The sequence below is a fragment of the Neomonachus schauinslandi genome, chromosome 14 (genome assembly GCF_002201575.2).
Source record: "Neomonachus schauinslandi chromosome 14, ASM220157v2, whole genome shotgun sequence".
Classification (NCBI taxonomy): domain Eukaryota; kingdom Metazoa; phylum Chordata; class Mammalia; order Carnivora; family Phocidae; genus Neomonachus; species Neomonachus schauinslandi.
The window spans coordinates 27250715-27269868 of NC_058416.1; the positions used below are offsets into that span (position 1 = coordinate 27250715).

The 19154-nt window shown below is 53.6% G+C and overlaps 1 protein-coding gene across 1 annotated transcript in view; it reads right to left on the reverse strand.

The window, feature by feature from the left end:
* Positions 1-19049, reverse strand: part of RNF165 (ring finger protein 165) — a 102113-nt gene extending 83064 nt beyond the window's left edge. Inside the window, exon 1 of the mRNA XM_021686336.1 lies at positions 18989-19049. Coding sequence (XP_021542011.1) covers positions 18989-19049 — 61 coding nt within the window. The remainder of the gene's footprint in view (positions 1-18988) is intronic.
* Between the last annotated feature and the right edge of the window lie 105 nt (positions 19050-19154).

The following is a 19154-nucleotide window of genomic DNA, read 5'->3' on the forward strand; positions in this document are numbered from 1 at the left end:
TCCTCTACCCAGTGGCAGCTCCTTGACCCCATCACCCCCACTCCGATTCCCAGGGTCCTTCCCCATGTCTCCACCAACCACCTGCCGAGGGAAGGGGAGGGATTCAGGGATTGGTATGTGATACCCCTTACCAGGGGTGGTAGGGTGGGGCCCAGAGCAAGCTAGCATTCACTGAGTGCCCACTCCTTACCAGGGACCTGTGCAGAAAGCTCTAGGGATCCCATGTGGCTCACGCAACTTCTCCAGAGGTTAGAGCCTCACTCTCTCCCAGCAGCCTGACCCGGAGCCTTTGCTCTTGACCCCCAAGCCATCCTGCCTCTGTGGCAGTTACCATGCCCTGCCCTAGCCATGGCTCGGTGCTGCCTGTGGGCTCTCACCGAATCTCCCCAACAGCCCCAGCGGCCGGCCATGATTACATCGCCATTTCTCAGATGAGAAAACTGAAGCACCGAGAGTTTAAGTACCTTGCCCAAGGACGCACAGCACTTGCTGAGGGTCTACCGTACACCACCCCCTGGGCTGGGCACTTCCAGTCATCACCTCAGCCTCTGCTCTAACACCTTACTACATTCTTGTGGACAAGATGCGAAATGAGACCTAGTCACCGGGACCACAAGAATCTGTAATTAAATGAATGAGTACATGCCATCAATACGGCGCAGGGGTTTGATGCCAGGGTGGAGGGTGGCTTCTCCCTTCCCACCTTGGGGCTTTGTGAAGCCGTGGGGAGCATGCTAGCCCACCCACCACAACACTAAATGGAGAAGTGCACGCACAGGACAATCTTTAACTAGAATCACGGTAAGGCCTAATGTATGGGTCTAAGAACCAACTGAGGCAAAGACGACTTGTCTCCCGATATCTATTCTCTCCTTCTATGGTAACAGAACCCCCAAATTTAGCTGGCACATGACCTTCCAGAATGAAGACTACATTTCCCAGCCTCCTTTGCAGCCACACATGGTCATGTGGGCCCGTTCTGACCAATGGGATGTGAGTGGGTACCAGGCAGCATTGTGTCATGTGCCTCCTGACCTCTCTTTTCTTCCTCCATCCCACTGCTTGGAAAGTGGACATGGGGGTGAACCATCCTGGATCATGCAAAAAAGGGGCCACACCCTAGGGAGGGGTGGAGCAACAAGAGAGGAGACACCTGATGATTGACATCAAGTACCCACCAACCATGACTACCCAGGACCACTAACTCCAGGCTGTTCTAGAGAGTTGCTACACCCTTTAAGCCACCTTTATTTTGCATCGTGGTCACCAGAGCCAAACTTACACCCTACAGAATAAGCCAGCTCCACTAGGCTAAGACAAAGAGTCTCCATAACAGGTGTTGGCAGATTTGAGAGTTCTGGTCCACCTGAACTAAGCTCGATAAAAGGGTGTTGTGTGCCCAGAACAGCTAATACAAACTTAGACTACATTAACGCAAGTGTGGATTCTCAACTAGGGGAGAGCATCTGATGGAGTCCGTACTGGCTCCCTTCCCATTTTATGAGCATTTACTAGTTCCTCAATCCTGGATGGGGCTTACGGCACCCGAGGAGAAGGAAATGAGGATGTTTGGCCTGAAGAATTCTCAGAAGTCCCCCCAGCAGAACCCTGCAAAAGCTGCCAAGAGCTGACGGGGAAGGAAAGGCCCAGGCCTGGGAGGCAGGAGGCCATCCTAGGGACAGGCCCAGGAAATGCAAGGGGAAAGGCAAGGGGCAAGGTCACTGCCCATGGGCCACTGCCACCCATCAGAGCAAGATGAGGGTTCCTTGTGTGAGTCAGGTAGGCCCTTGTCCTCCACAACCCATCTCCCCCACTGACCTGCAGGGACAGGATCTGCCAGGCTACCAGTGGAGAAAGATCCATTGCATTCTGTGCCAGAGGCCCCCCGCCAGGAAAATAGAGCCAGCCCTTGGAGGAAGGCTGCTTAGGTCCATGGAGCATGAGCGCTCCTTGAGCACCTCGAGTTCTTACAGATCCCTACCCCAACATATGCAGTAATCTTACTCTCTGGGGAGGGGTGCAGTGTCCGTGTGTGGGGGCCCTGCCTCCAGGTTAGGAATACTGCCTCAGGTCATAGAAAGGACAGCCATGTCCAAGCTTCATTTAAACCCAGGCCTCAGTTTCTAGGCCATGAAATTTAAAACTGCTTCTTGCAACACCTCAGTTTTCTTATCTTTCAGTTGGCTTTAATAAAAGATAACCCAAAGATCGGCTTAAGATGCCTGAGAGGTGATGCCTATAAAGCCCTCAGAGGGACAACGTTCATGAGCTAATGTTTCTCTCCTGCTGGGCAGGAGGGTCTCACAGCCAGCTGAGTGGCAACAATGCTGGGGGGCCCCATGGGTGCAGGGACACAGCCTTTGCAAACTTTACCATTTTGCTCATTCTTTGCCGGCCCTTCTCCTGTCCTTTTCTCTCCAGAAATCCAGGGAAGGGAAGCCTATTTTTGGAGCGGAGGGAACCTGGAGGCCACCTTGGCCTGTCCATAGGCCAAGACTCATCTAGGCAAGAGCATACGGAGGCAGGCCTCCTCTGAGAACACTCCAGACTCAGGTACTCCCAAGCCCTACCCCTAGGCTAGGGGAATCTGCATTTTAATAAGCTCCCAGATGATTCTTACTCGGTGTAGGGTCCTGAGTTGGAAGCTCCTTGGCTGGGTGACCCCCCAGTGTCTCTCTCCCTGCACAGGTGGTTGTGCTTCCCCACCTAGCTCCCTGGGCCTGCAGACCTGCCCACCTGCCGGGACATGCCTCTCCCACACGTCGCCGGCTTGGGGAGCTCCCGGGCCTCCGGTCTCCTCACTGCTGTTGCCTTCCGTGATTTATGACCGTGACTCCCACACACACTCCCGAGCAGGAAAACCCAGTGCACTGTTCACAAATTAAATCCAGCCCTCCTCTCCTCCCAGGTAATGGGCCCATCTGATGATAGAAGAGCTTATAAACAGCTATCATCAAATTAATCTCCATGTCAGAGAAATAATAGCAGTTGTAAATAAGACGGAGTGTGCCTGGCTTACCAGCTTGTTAAGACACTTTATAAAACAAGGCAGCAACATTAATACTGCATGGTCTCTTTAATTCCCCCAGCCACCTGGGTGCAGAAACTGAGCACTAAATGAGGGGTCTCCCGGGTCGGCAGGAGGAAATCCCAGCAGAGTAGGGCTACTGGCCATTTCCCGGCCTCACTGCTTCTTCTCCCATCTCTGCTCAAACTGTTCCCATAATCACCACTGGGGTTCTCTGGGTTGGGGAGGCTGCCAGCCACGCTCACTCCTCCCCATGTTCTTCACGTGGCCTCCCCTCCTCCCTGTCCTCCCCTCTTGCTTCCTGATGGCACGGTCCTCAGCCTTCACCCCGGCTCGAGCCCCACCTCCTCCATGAAGCCCTCCAGGCCACTTGACATCCAAAAGGGGCTTTTGCGGTTTGCTTTATCCATCATCAGGCGACTACAGTGGACACCACAGCAAGTCAGCCGTGCCCCTCACATTAGCCCACACAGACGCTGCCCCTCCTGGGCCTCAGCAAGGCCCCGTGGAGAAAGCAGAGCCCTGAGTATGGGGACAACTAGGTGTCGCAGGGCCCAGCTCTGAGGCACGTCTGGGTCCCTTAACTTGGCCAGCGGCATATGGAGATGCTCAGGCCTCGCGGCTTTATCCTGGCTGAAGGTCTCCATCTCTTTTTTGGACGATTAACTGTGTGAACTCGGTGATGGTGGGATGGGGTCCTCATCAGGCACAGGTGGCAGGCATGTCAGTGACAAGAAGGAGAAGGAAGTCCCATCTGGGGACATTTAAGCTTGCCTTTGGTGAGACAATGCGAGTAGGTGTCATGGATGTACTTGTGTGTATGCATGTATGCGGGCCGTCAGGCGGGGTATGTGCGCGCTGATTGGCATCTGCGAATGTGTGTGTGGGTGCTCCCTGCTGCGATCCAGCACAGATGTTAATGAGTGTGACTGAGAGTGTGTGCTGTGTCCTAACGGGGTGCGGATTGTGTATGAACGCGTGTTACATTGGGACCGTGCGGGGCTGACTGCGTGCTGGGGTTGAGCATCTGGAGACACAAGTATGTGAGTATCAAGTGCCATGTCGATCGTGTGTCAAACGTAGCTGGGGGCCAAGGGGCACGGGGGCTCACAGCTGGGCAGGGAGAAAGCCCCTGCCGCGGCATCTGGACAAGGTCATAAATATAGAAAGGTAGGAGGGAAGTCTTAAGCAGAGCAGGGCTTTGGTACAAGGCCAGTCCCTCCAGGGCCCCCCTCGGCTCCCTGGCCACTGGCAGAGCTCCCCCAGGCTGGCCAGCAAGGGTGTCGCTGGGAGGCAGTGACCGGCTCACCCCTGACCTCCCGATCTCACAGTCTTCTCTTCGGCAGGTAAAGACGGCCTTCCTAGGAGGAAGACTTGGGGCGGGGAGAGGACTTCGAGACAGGCAGTCACCAACAGATGGGCCACCTTCCACGGCCTTTCTTAGCTGCCATTTCTCTGCAGTATAAGGAGTTGCTGGGCCAGCCTTGAGCTAGATGACCCAGTTCCCGGGCTGGCATCTCCCAAACAGTCCCCACGCACCAAGTTCAAGGGCTGTTTTAGGACTCGCACGGGGACACACACAGAGGTCTGCCGGCAGGTAGCGTGGGGAAGTGCTACCCAGGCAGAACCAAAGGGCTCGCTGTACGGGGGGAGTCCGCGTGCCCGCACGGATCGGGGCGCCCCGCCATAGGGGTGACACGCGGAGCAGTTTGCTCATTGGGGGAACATGTAACTCTTCTGCAGAAACAACTTTGAACAGCTCAGGGGTCCCAGGGTTTGGTTGGATAGAGTGGAAAACGCTGCCCCGGGGCCCTACTGCAAGGGTCGGCTCCACCCCCTCATCCTCCAGGCCCAGCGCCCCCCCCACGCCACATCCCCCTCACCTTGCCCTCCTCCGGACCCCTGCCCGCCCTCCCGGCAGGAGGCCATGAAAACCCCTGGAAGGTGGGGGAGGCTACTCTGCCCCCTCATAGCTTCCTGGGGCGGGGGCAGGGGGCTGTCGAGATGTCAACCTTGTTTCCTAGGCCTTCAAGGGTCGCCCTCAGCCCTAAGCTCAGGACATCTGCCTCTGGGGAGAGCGTGTGCACTTCCCTCCTGACAAAAGCCAGCTGGCCAGCAGATCCCCGGGCAACACTGCAATGCTGACACCCAGGAGTGACAAAGCCCCAGCTCCCCCCCCCAGGACAGCAGGGGCGGCACTCTGCTCCTCAGCCTGCCCTGTGCCCCCGCGGCCCCTCTGCCCGCAACACGCTGCCCCCACCCCTTCTCCTGGGCAAGCCCACGCATCCCTTAAGACTCAGCTCGGGATCAGCTCCCCCAGGCTGGGAGAGCACCCAGTACCTACCTGGAACCTTCCTGCCTGTCGGCGCATCTGCTTCCCCTCCCATTGGGTCTGGTGAGGGTAGGTAAGGAGCCTAGGAAAGTGGCTGGCCCAGACAAGTGCCCCGGGGAGCATCTGCTGGTGCTTTTGTTGTCGCTGTTCTCCTTGTGTCCCCAGGGCCGTGCACAATGCCTGGCCCGGGGTACATCCTCCGTGCACAGCTGTCAGACGAGCTGAACAAATCCACCGTCAAATCTCAGCCTCTATAACCCTGTTGGGGGCCAGTGTGGGGAGGGGTTGGGGGGAGGGGAGGTGGGTTGATCAGGATTGTTCCCATTTTACAAATGAGAACACTTGGGCTCAAAGAAGTTTTTCCTCCTCCCCTCTGTTCCCCTTACCAAATTCAAAGTGCCTCCTAGAAACAGGCAGAAGATTCTTTACGTGGCAACTCCCTAGTAGACAGCCACGTAAGACGAGAGTAGCCCCGTCCCCTGGGTCAGGCGTCAGGGTGGGCATCGTCCATCCCCCACCTCACTTCATCCTCACTCAGCCCGGCAGGTCAGGAGGAGCACCCCATTCTGCAGAGAACGGAACCAGCGCCCCGAGAGGGTTGCCCACTTGAGAGGGCGGTCACGAAGCCCCCAGCTCCCCTGGGGCGGCCTCGCCCTCTGCAGGTGTACCCGAGGGATGGCATGTGGACCCACCGGGGCCCTCAGGCGGCCTGGCCGGGCAGGGGTGGGAGAGGGGGCAGAGAATTGCAGGGGAAGTGGCCAGGCCCAGGGGAGATAGCAGGGAGGAAGGGACTGGAATGGGTGGTATGACAGTGAAATGAGAGGACCCAATGCTCCAGAAAAGAAAAAAAAAAAAAATCAGACAAGGATGACAGCCACAGGACTCTGAACATTCACCTCTTGGATCAGATCAGGGTCTATGTCTGGGGGGGCGGGGCAGGGAAGGCAGGCTGACCTGAGAACTCCCCCAGGCAGCAGAGGTTCAGATCTCCCTCCTGGGGAGCAGCTCCAGTTCTGCCTCTTTCAGGAGGCCCTCCTGGCTTCTCCAGGCCTCAGTGACCTCTCCCCATCCCGTGTGCCAGCCCTGACCAGTTGCCTCCAGGCTGGGCCAGGCTTTCTAGCCAGCATGACCATCAGCTTGGCCCTCTGTGGAGCCCAGCCTGTGTTCTCCACCCACTTCAGGGTTCTCAGGGCTCTCCCCAGCGAGGCTGTGAGCCAAAGGCTGTGTGTGCCTTGGCTGCCCACAGCCCATCCTAGGTTCTCATTAACTGCTTATGCAGTGACGCTGAAACATGCCCGGCCCTCTCTTGTCTGCCCCTTTGCACTCCCTTAGGACCCCCTAGACTGTTCCAGGGTTCCAGGCCTGAACAAACGGGGTGTGTGTTCAGAGGGAGCTGGAGAATGACCACCTCTGGCTAAGCACCGCCCAGGGCTCCGAGTGCCTTGCACTTCATCCGTCCCTCCATCCTCACCTCCCCCTGGCGCCGGCACCCATAACAATCATCTGCAGTTTTTCTGACGAAGAGATGAAGCTCGGGAGGTCCAGAGTCACCTGGCTAAGCCAGAACCCAAGATTTCCGGATGCCAAGATCTGTGCACTTCTTACTACCGCTTAGTGTCCCCAGTTGTCCTCAAGGAGAGCCCGCAAGCAGAGCCTTGCCCGGCCCAGGAGCAGGCCTCAAAGTCAAGGCGGCCCTTAGTTTCTGGCTGGGGCGATGAAAAGGTTTTAAAAGTAAGAAGTGCTGATAGTGACACAACGTCGTGAAAATGCTCAACGCCTGCGAACTGTACACTTTAAAAGGGTTCACACAGGGCGCCTGGGTGGCTCAGTCGTTGGGCGTCTGCCTTCGGCTCAGGTCATGATCCCGGGGTCCTGGGATCGAGCCCCGCATCGGGCTCCCTGCTCAGTGGGAAGCCTGCTTCTCCCTCTCCCTCTCCCCCTGCTTGTGTTCCCTCTCTCACTGTCTCTCTCTGTCAAAAAGTAAATAAATATCTTAAAAAGGGGGGGGGCAGTTCAAACAGCAAATGTTATGCTCTGCCCTAGTTCCCCCTTATCCACAGGAAATATGTTCCAAGACCCCCAGTCGATGTCTGAAACGGCAGGTAGCACCAAACCCTATATATACTATGTTTTTTTTCCTATACACACATACCTGGAATAAATTTAATTTAGAAATAAAGCACAGTAAGAGATTAATAATAGCTAAGAATAAATTACAACAATTGTGCTAATACGCTCTAATAAAAGTTATGTGAATGTGGTCTGTGTCTCAAAATATCTCACTGTACTGTACTCACACTTCTTCTTGTGATGATGTGAGGTGGTAACATGCCTGCCTGAGGACAGGAAGTGAGGTGAAGGACGCGGGGCCGGTGACGTCGGGTTAGGCTGTCACTGACCTGACCACACGTCAGAAGGAGGAGCAACTGTTTCTGAACTATAGCTGACAGTGGGTAACTGAAACTGGGAACTCAAAACCGCAGAGAAGGGGGAACGGCTGTGTATATTTTACTACGGTAACAATGAGGGTCCTTAGAGTCCCGGGGGCAGCCCTGCTGGGCCTCCCCCACGAGAAAGCCTCCCTCACATGCTTCCTCATGGGATTCATGTCCACCTCCCCACTCAGACCCTCGCTCCCGGTCGTGGCCCTAGCCCTCCAGACTAGGGAACAATATGGCAGATCGGCCACCATATTGAAATACCATCCTTTTCTCTATCCAGTCAAACCCCACAAGGTCTTCAGCCTCACCCAGTTGTGCTTCCGACAAAGCATCACTCCACCACCCCTGTTGGAGCTGCTGGAGCTCAGGCCACTTCCAACTCGCCTTGAGTCAAGACCCAAGAAGAGCACCGGCCCCCAGAGTCACGAGACCCAGGTCCCAATCCTGACTGGGGCGCTCGGGAGCTGGTTTTGCAACTCCAGCCCCTGGACAGGCTAGGGTTTCCAGTTCTGTGAAGAGGACACCTTGCTTCACCTGGCACTCCTCATACTCTTCCCCAGGAGCACCCAAATGTCAGAGGGGTGTTGAACAACCAGCCCCCAGCCATAGGGCTACTGTCTGGCCTGCCCGCATGAAATACGTCATCAGAGTCCTATATTTTCACTGAAAAGTTCATGCAACATTTGCAACTGGTGACTTAAGAGTTCCTTGTCTAGTCTAATATAAAACCCCTTTTTCTCCCAGATTTAGCAGTAAAACTGGAAACCATGCCATGTTTTGCTGGGGCACGGCAAGCCCCTTTTTTGCCGGGAGTCAAGGGTTCTGCTCTGTATTGCACATCCCTCCCAGCTCCCCTCTAGTCTGGATGCTCCCAGAGGGCAGGCCAGGACCACCCTGCCATGGTGAGCCCAAGGAAGGACTCTTCAGGGACCGACACAGACTTCGTGAGTCCTCAGGAGAGGATGAGCGGCCCCTGCTGAGGAGTGGGGACAGTGACAACAGGGCATGTCTCTAACTTCTTCCTCCCACCTTCCCATCCTCCATGCTCCTTCTTTCCTCAACCTGTCTCCTAGAGAAGCTTGGACGGGTCAAGGACCCTTCAGGATGCGGTGCGGATAGAATGGGAAAATGCACCCCAAGTCCGTGTCTGGGCTCCTTGCCCACCCTCTCCATCACACTCCCAGCTCACCTGCCCAGGGGAGGGCTGGCTGGCTGTTGTCCCCTTCACCACCTGTGACCTCTCTTCCCCTCACCCCTCCCATAAGCCCTTCCCACCTGGCAGGGAGAAGGCTGGGCTCCTCAGGCTCTGGGGGGCCCAAGTCCCCTCCCACGGCCTCTTACTGCCCTCCCCCTCTTGGCTTGGCTGCAGCCCTGCCTCCCGGACAGGGGCAGCCTCAGGATCTATCCCCTCAGCCAAAGGAAGTCCAGCAGGTGCCGCCTCCCAGGCCCAGTTTCCCTCCAGACCGGCGGACCGATCTCCCCCCTTAGGCCTGACTTCCACCTATGCCCCGAGGGACATGGGTCCACCAAAGGGGAGGCCAGGGCCACAGCCCACCTAACCCGGGGTTCAGGAGGAGCTCTGGTGAGCTCTGACTCAATCGAGGCCGAGGCTCTGTCCAGCTGCCTCTTCGCTCTCCCTCACCACCAAGCTGGACACACAGGCTACTGAGCCGGGGGCGGCTGGCTGTGCCGGGAGCCTCGAAGAAGGGTCTGTGGACACCCGTGTTCCCCCCGTCGTGCCTCACCTTCCCCAGAGTCGGATTTCTCAGCTCTGCTTAGCAGGGCCCTTTTCTGGCCAGTCCATTCCAGCTCGGCCTCCAGGGAATGCCCTAGAGGCTGAGGGCCCTCCGGGGAGGACCACCCTTTGGCTTCAGGAAGACTCCTGGTATCGCCAGCCCTGGGGGGAGGCATTAATCCATTCCCGCACACAGCGTTTGGGAGCCTAGGAGCAGTTGCTCTAGGAGGGGGGTGGTCCTAGGGGACAGTCAGGCCCTGCGCACTGGGGAGGGTGGTATGGAGGCCCCGGCTGCCGGGGGAGCAGAGCCCCAGTGAAGCTGGCTGCTGGGGGGAAGGAACACTGGAGAGCGCCCCCCCCCTTCCCTCCCACTCTCAGCCCCAGACTCGGAGCAGCAGCTGTTGCAAACTTCCTGCCCTTCCTTGAGACAGGTGTCCGCTGAATTCCCACTTCCTCCCAGCCTGGGAGAGCTCCTCCACCCCCTCTCCACGTGGCAGGCTGGTGCTGAGTCAGCAGCCGCCACTTCCTCTCCTAGCTGCACCCCGCTACCTGGGAGGAGTGGCTGAGCCCCATGGGACAGGCCACCCAGGGGGTGGCTCCCCTGCTCGGCCTGGCACACCCCGGAGGATGATTCAGGGAAAGGATGTATTAGGGAACAAGGGGAACTTCTCGCTCGGGCATCAGGTGAGCCTGGGCTCAGGCCCGCGGGCCGTGCTCCCTGCCGTCTCACAGCACTCCCGGCTGCCCAGGGCAGGTGGTCTAGCCACCGGGCACGAAAGAGCGCATGGCTGCTACCCCTGTGGAAAGTCAAAGAGGCAATGAAGGGTGCCTCACATCTAGGGGAAACCCCAGTGTTTTCACGCAGGAAGGGACCACTGGGCCATTAGCTCCCTTGGCAGACAGCAAGTGAGTGCGTGGAGTAGTCAGCCGGCCGCAGGCCACCCCGGGGCGGGGCAGGACGGTGAGCCCCAGCTGTCCCCACAGCACCCACTGCGCCGCATGGCCCATCTGAGGCCCAGCACCAAGAAACGCCGCTCATTATTGCTACCATTGCCTTGGGCCGGCTTCACGCTTTGTTTCCCACGCATCACTTCACGGGACAAGTCCTGGAGGACAGATTCGATGGGTCTATCCTCCCCATTTGACTGGCAGGCCAACCGAGACCCAGGGGAGGAAGCTGACCTGCCCAAGATCACAGAAGTCTGTGGCAGAACAAAGACCAGCACCCAGATCTCAAAAGTTGCTGCAAACCTTCTTCCTTCCCCAAGCCCTCTCTGACCTGCCCTCCCCTCCAGCTATCTGGGCCTATTGATGGGAGGGGCTGATGGTGAGCAGAGAGGCTCCGGAGCTGTCAGCCCCACGCCACCCACCTCTCCTCTCCTGGGGCCCACAGCAGCCCTGCAACCCAGGGCCATGTGAGTGCCTCCCATGGTCCCGAGCCCAGGTGCAGAGCCACGGTTCACGGGGAATATCGTGCAGCCAGTAACAGTGATGCTTGTCAAAACAACATAGGAAAGCATGAAAAGGCTGTGACATGTTACATTTAAAAAAATGGAGAATGCAGGATTGCGCATTACTGTGTTTGCAGCTTGCCAAAAAATATACATATATGTATGCACAGAAATGTAGGAGGAATTTCACTGGCATGATCTCAGAGGGGTGGACACCTGAGATTTTTTTCCCCTTCCAAAATGTCATTCTAGTCCTTCCATGATCGAACCTAGATGGAAGTTGTTGAACCCCCAGGTTCTTCCTCCTCACATGGGCAGGGCCAACCTTTTTTGCAAACCCGTGAGGGCGTGACCCTGGCACTTGCCTGCCTTGGAGTCTCTCTTCTCAAGAAGGGTGAGATTGGATGAAAATCCTTCAGGCTGAGATATCAGGGCACAGCAGGGCGCAGCACCCAGGGGGTCCATGTCGCAAGAGAGGCTACGGAGAGAATGGCCTCCTGACTAAAGATGCGTGCGTACAACCGGATAAGGGGATTCCGAGACTGGAGAGAGAGGTTTTTGAGGAGTTGTCATGGAAACATGAAGAATTTTTATTGAAGTGAATTTCTAACCCCACCGGGTACTTACTAGAAGTCTTTAATCCCAGGACAGTGCCATGGTCCCCTTCCTTCTGTCACTCTTGGCATCTCAAACCCACTGAACTCATCTCTCCCTGAAACTAACTATTGCTCCCATCTTCCTGGTTTGTCCCCTCCGCCGGACTCAGTTCTGCTCACTTCTTCTTATGGTAAGGCTCCTCATGGGAACCGTCCTTCCCATCCCCCAGACCTTTGGTGTAGGCTTCCATCACCCCCCGGAAGCCTGCCATGGCCGCCTCCCTGGCCTCAGCCCCTAGGCTCACCTCTGTGTCACCAGCTGCCACAATGAGTTGTTGAAATACCACTCTCCCCAGAGAGCTCCCAATGGCTAAAGGAGCAAGTTCAAACTCTCCCGGAGCTTCCCGAGGCCTTCCGAAACGGGCTTCAAAGTATCTTCCGGCCCTTTGTCCTACATTCTCCAGACCTTGTGCTGCTTAACTCCTAGAGCTGTGCTCTGGGGAGAACCATTCAAAGACAGACAATGGTCCCCGTGCCTCCTGAGGCCACACAAGGCAGCAGACCTGCATGCAATACCCCTACACACATGCACACACACACACACACACATACACACGCCTCCTCGTATGCACTTCCTGTTCTTGCCAAATCAGCAGAGCCTCCTGGCCTTAGCCAAAGTCTCGCTCCTTCCCCACCCCCACCTAGAGCCCTTCTCCCTCTTCCTCCCTCCTGAAGCACACTAATCTTTGAAGCACATCTTAACCCACCTCCTCAGCAAGGTTGTCTCTGAAACTTTATTTAATCCCTCACCAGTAAATTCCTATGGTTATGGGGGATGGAGGGCAGCCATCTAGCAGGCCCTAGGCACCTGCTGCATGCCAGGTGCCTTTGAATAGTCTAAACACACCCTGTCAGGTATCAGGATGGTCACTGTTTAGATGATGCTCAGAGCAGTGGTCTAAGTTCACACTTCCGGGCCAAGACAGGGCTAGGACTTAACCCCTGGATGGCCCCAGGCTCTTTCCACCTCACCCAGTCTGGATGTTCTGCCATCGTTTGGGTGCTTTGGCACAGAACATCTTAGACAGCATCCGGTTTCCTAAGCATTCATCTCCCAGCCTCAGCATAAGCCTCTCTCGGAAGGGCAGACACCCAGGTCCTACAATGCTTTCGTATCCCCCTTAACTTGGCCCCAAGTAGGTATTCAGTAAACACCCATTAACTACATGAATAAACAAGTGAGTGGGTGGATGAACGAATGACTGAACACACGAAGTCACAGGCATTGCAAGTGGGTTCTGCTGCAGGGTTACAAATGTTTGCTTTTGGTTCTTAAGTCATCCAGAAAATCCTGAGTCTCTCTAAGGCAAGCTGTGCCCACCCCTCTCCCCCAACTCTCATGGAAGTACATTGGCTCCTCTGTGGCTAAGCCCTACTGGAAACTAATAAATACTGATTCATGTTCGTACTATGTTAAGCCAGGAATTTTTAAAGAGCTAGTTAGATCCACAGAAAAACTAAGGCACAAATGTCTTGCACCTTTGTGCAAACGGTAGTGAGGTAGGACTGAGAGATCCAGAGTCACAGCCTGAACTGGAGTCAGGGGCCTGTGTCTCCTGGCCAGGAAAGGGGCTTCACAATGCACTTGGATCCGGCATGGAGTTTTGCTTCCCTAGCACAGGAAACCAGTAAGTTTTCCAGTGGGACACCTTAATTTAAAGATGGGAAGGATGTGGGGGGAAAGGATAGGGCAGGAGGTAAGCGAACTGTAAGACGAAGAGAGGTGACCCAGTCTCTGTCACCTGCATCTTGGAGCATCAAGACCCTTGATGGTCTTTTCCCCTAATCTTGAGGGATTCATAGTATTGGCTGGTTTATGGATAACTATTATTTAAGAAAACTCATCATTTAAGTGGTCCTTATCTGCTGCTAGCTTCAAGAGTTCTTTTGTTTGAAAAGAAGACTGGTAAACAAGAGCTGTGCTTCTTCTCACTAGAAAGTCTATGGTGTAGGATCTAAGTAACTAGATGGCTTTTCCAAAATCCGGGAGTCAAAAGTTATTAAAACGGGTATGTGTCAGATGGTTGAGAGAGTAGATACAAAGTACAATGGCTTTGTAATGATTGGATCATCCAGTCAAGGGGGAAAGGGCTTCTTCATCTGAATGTGTTTCTTCTGACAATCTGGGTGAAAATAGAGTATGCATTTGATAAATTGCTGAAACATGACTTCCCATTAACCCCACTAGCTTTCTATATTATTACTAGGTTATGAGCCCATCCTTGCAATGTATCGATCAACTAATTCTGACATACATAACACTAATCTAGAGAAGTAGAATCTTAGAGCTGGTTAGCATCAATCTAATAATAGCCACTGCTCTCTAGGACAAAAACGAGGGTCATCACCTGATTTTGGGGGGGTAGTTTTACCGCTGTTGAGGATGGGTTGGAGAATGGTTGCTTTTGCTTTCTCAAACTAGAAACAAAATTAAAAGTTTCGTGTTAAACCGAAATTAAAGAAGAAAAAGGAGGAGGAGAAGAAGGAAAAAAAAAAATCCTTGAAGGCCTGCATATCTCTTCTTGCACCAACTACAGCATGAGCCTCCGCTGGGAACTTCCATGTGTGTCCATGTGTCACAGTAAATCAGCTCAGCTTTCCCACCCAGGCTGGGCAGAGCACAAGAACAAAGGGCCAGAGCAGAAAGGGCAGTAATGGGAGGAGAGGAGAGTCCAACCAAGCCACAAAGAAGGCAAGGCAGCACTGTGGTCAGGCAGGGTGCACCTGCGTGGAGAAGGAATGCCAGCAGTGGGGCAGAGGGGCCCCGGGAGACAGCCTGGGGGAGGGAGGAGGAGGTACAGCCTGGGAAGAACAGCTTCAAAATGATGACCCTTTGGAGGAACTGAGAATTTCTTTAATCAACCTATTTCCTCCCTTTCTAAAATGCCTCATTTAGCAAGACTTGTTCTGGGCTGAAACTGAATAGGTGTAATTGACAAATGCTTGAATTTGGGTTCCACTCTGGGGGAAAAATACCTCTCCACTGGCTTCTCAAATGTAATTATGGAAAACAGATACATGTTAAGGGCTCTTCTTCCAATTCAATTTGGGGGTAGGTCCCGACGTCCCTCCTGATCTGCACCCCACCTCCTATACACACACACACACACACACACACACACACACCCCTACACACTTAGACAACGGCAGAGATCTGGCTTTCTTTCTCAAGAGAGGCACTAGGACCACAGATGAGGCAGCTGTCCGGGAACTAGGCTATAATCAGCTTTAACTGGCTTACAGCCTACAGAGGACACAGACTCTCTTATTTCTACGGTAACAGGTCAGGCTGCTGACCCTGGGATAAATGTGGGGGGTGGTCTGAGTTGGTTTCTGTTCCCAACATCTTCCTTATGCAGGATCTCAATGAAAAACTTACACTGCAGGTCCCAAGAACTTAAAGATGTACATAGAAGAGGGCACTTTAAAATTCTAGACCATGGCTTCAACTACATGTAACATGTTACCCCCGGCATGATTTATAAGGACAGTAAATCAATGAGACAGTAAAAGGAAATGTTAAAACACAACTAAAAATGGGTTTTTCAGGCGAGTCTGAAATGCTACAAGATTGCTAGTTAAGAACAGTATCCCTTTTCTCAACCTAAGTGTTATATCCCCACCTCTTCACCAGCATCACAAACCGAGTGCTGTGTAACTCAGAAATTATGGTGAAATGTGCAGGCTGCACACGTGGCCAAAGATAGGGGTTGTCTCTATGCAGTTGAGCTGTTTCGGTGTGGCCGGGCAACTGACCTTTCCCATGGCCCCAGATGTCTACTGTAAAAAGATACGGACTGGTTGGGATTAAAGTCACCATATCTGTACCACCAAAAAAAAAAAGAAAGAAAGAAAGAAAGAAAAAGAAAAGAAAGAAAAGAAGAAGAGAAAGAGAAAAGAAAGAAAGAAAGGAAAGGAAAAGGAAAAAAAAAAAGGAAAGAAAAAAAAAAAAAAGGCATTCACCCGAATCTAACAAGGGGGGGGGGGGGGGGGGGGGGGGGGGGTGAGGGTGGGGATAGAAAAGCAAGGGAAAAAATCTAAACAGCAGGATACGACAATAAATGGGAAAACAGCAAGAGAAAAAGCACACTAGGTTAATATAGGAAAACTAGTTCTTTATTGAGAGATTGTATATTAGTATTAGTGGATTCTGTGTGTAACAATGTCATCATGCACACGATACCAAAAAAAAAGGCTGGGCCCACCATGCTTCGGAAGGAGCAACAGAACAAAAGCAGCGTACAATGAGCAGATGGCCCGGGCTACACGACCACAGTACGTTTCAGCAGGGTGACATCTCTAACCGAGCGCTGTACATTGTCAACTGGGGGATGTAAAAAAATACAGATCATGCTTTAGTTTTAGTACAAGAAAAGGTGAAAAAGATACACAACCAAAAGGATATTTGATACAGAAAAAATTACCCACAAAATAAGAACAGGAAGTAATTCAGCACAGCAGAACACACTATCCCTGTTTAATGGAAAACCATTTTGCTGGGGATTCTTTCTTCTTCTTTTTTTTTTTTTTTTTTGCTCTTTCTTTTCAGATTGCCAAATGGCAATCTGGGGCAGCCACTTGGGACTTTCTTTTGGAAGGACCCTCGAAGTAGGGGCCTTATTCTTACATTACTGCCATCGTTTTGTTGCAGTTTTCCAGCAGGAGGGAGCCGGCTGTTAAAGGGGCAGCTCTGAGGGCCAGGGCGGATGTCCAAAGATACTCTTGACATCATACAATTAAACAATTAAGACACCGTGGCCATGGCTCCCCCTTAAGCCAGGGACCTTGCTGCACCAAATTTTCAGAGGCTATGGGGTAATAGCAACTGTCATTTCATTCAAGATTTTCATATATATATAAACATATACTTATTATTTTTTGCCTCCGACTAAATGTACTCTCTTCACTTATGCCTGGGTGCTGCCAAGAAGCTAGCTGACAGGCACCCAGGTAAGTGGGAAATGGGGTGCCAGAGCCTCCAAGCCAAGGCAAAAGGAATCCACTTAACAGGGATTTACAGTGCAATGTACTCAGCTAAACAAGATGAAGATACAAAAATGGTTATTTCTCTACATCTATCCTGAAATGGCCTACATCCTATACTACTACAATGGAAACTAAAAAGAACAGACTTAAGCTGGCAAGCTATCTAATAGTTTTACAAGAAGATTGTGGTGTAGGACCTTGTTGGGTTAAGCATTAGTATCCTCTATCGAAAGGTCATGAATTCTTATCTCATTGTGCTAAATTTTACCCACAGCCCAACTCACCCTCAGCCCTTGAATTTCCTGTGGGCGTGTTTGCCATGAAAGTAAACTTTGACTGAGAGGCAGAATTTATTGGGGGGGCGGGGAGGGGACCTTGCAGGGGTGGGGGGGGAGCATATTAAAAATAAAATTTAAAGGCAGCTGAGCAATTTGAATTTCAAAATGTAAAATCGGCATCCTGCAATGGTATTTAGAGATCCGTGGTATTAATGAGGATGATAATGATTTAATCAGGATAATTATACTTTCAGGCTCAACATCCTTCTTAATCATTTTTGAATTTCTGCCTAGTGTAATGTTCCACACCCGTTTTAAGAGGAAATGCCAAGTAAGAAGACATAATTGTGTATTGGGGGAGGGGGCTGACATTTCCAGGGAGAGCTCACCCGCCCCCGCCCCGACCTACTCCTCACACACCCCCTCCACACCCCCTCCACCGCTAGGCCGGCCTGAGATAGGGATACTGCTGCTTAAATAGCAATGCTTTCCTCAGATGGAGACAGGAGATGGTTAAGAGGGGTGTCACAATACAGCTAAATGCGGAGGCAGAAGGGTCACAGCGCACACAGCAGCGAGTTGACCATTCACTGAGCTACACAATGAAGAAAAAAAAAAGATTTGATAAATGCAGAATGTCATCATTCTATCATCACACAAAAAAACTGCGGTTCAAACAGGCCTAAGGGGGCCAACCTTGCCTTTTAGGTTCTGGGGAGAGGCGTGGGGCTGGGGACAGCTGGGCTGGAAGAAAGAGGGCCGGGCTTTCATTTTCTTGCCCAATCGGGCCCCTGGGGCGCACTAAAGCGCTCGCCCCGCGACCCCACCCCCTGCTCTGACTCGAAGGAGCAGCCCTGGTCGCAAAGGGAAGACATCATTCTGTGCGTGAGGGAGGGGGGAGTGGGGGAGGGCCTCAGCCAGCAGGGATTTAAGCAGCCTTGGAGTGGGAGAGGGTAGCAGAAACATTTCCAAGAAGAGAAATGTGAGTCCAGAGGCAGAATACAAAAAGAAAAAAAAAAAAAATGAATCTAAATGCATCTCAGATTCGCTTTGGGAGGTGGGAATTTTTGATTAAAAGAAAATGGAAGAAATGTGGGGGGGGGGAAGAAGAGGGGGAAACCAAGCTATTGTTGGAGTAGAATGTAAGGGAAAGGGGATGTGGGGAAGGGGACCGTGCAAACACACCCCATGTATCACAGTTAAAAACAAAGCCGGCGCCGGCCTGCTGCTTTGTCAACGCCTGCCCAGGGCAAAGGCCTGGCGTGGGGGCAGCTTCGCACCTCATCCGCACACACAGCGCAACACCCGAGGGCCGGGCACCCCGCTCCGGCCGGGACCGGGGGTGCACAGCAGTGCACGTCTGACTCCGAGGCGCACACACACTGACACACGCACTCACATACACACACCCAAGCATTTTGAATCCATAAATGCAACTGTCATACAAAGACAATGGGGGGGGGGGGGGGGGGGGTAACAAAAGGGCGAAAAAGAAAAGGGTTAAAGGGGAGAAAAGGATGGGACCGGACGGGAAATCGTGCAAGTGCCCACCAGAGGGTGGGGGCTGGGGCACGGGATAGGGCACATACCAGATCCCAGCTAACCAGCCAGCGGGAGCGATAACCAAAAGATGAAGGAATACAAACACAAATAACACAAAACATACATATGCCTCAAAAAAACCAAATAACAGAAAGCCAAGTACGCTTGCACACACATACACACACGCGCGCGCACGCACACAGTCATGTATCTCTCTCCTTCTTTCGATCATACAGGGCTAGGTATTAGGGGAAGGGGCTGTGATTTGGGGGAACCGCGTCCGCCGCAAAGAATAAAAAATGGGGCTGGGGAGGGAGGGACCCAAATTCGCCAAACCCTAACTTCACTACAAAAGCTCCCACGAGGGCGGCCACCCCCACACTGGGGGGTCCCCCAAAAGGGAGAGGGGAGAAGCCACCGCTCGCCCTGCGTCCCCGCGGGTGTTCCCTGAGCCCCCCGCCGCCCGCGGCGCCCGCCCCCGCCCCGGTGCCTGCGGCGATCCACGCTCCGAAGCGGACCCCGAAAGGAAAAAGCGATACCTCTGTTTCGCACAGAGCCAAACACTGGAAGCACGAGATAGCCGACGTGGACCAGGACCATCCTGGCTCCTCGCGCGGCGGCGGCGGCTGCGCGCGGGCCCTTTGTGGCGCGGCTCCGGGGCGCGGGCGCGGGCGGCGGCGGGGCTGCGGGAGCCGCCGGGGCGGG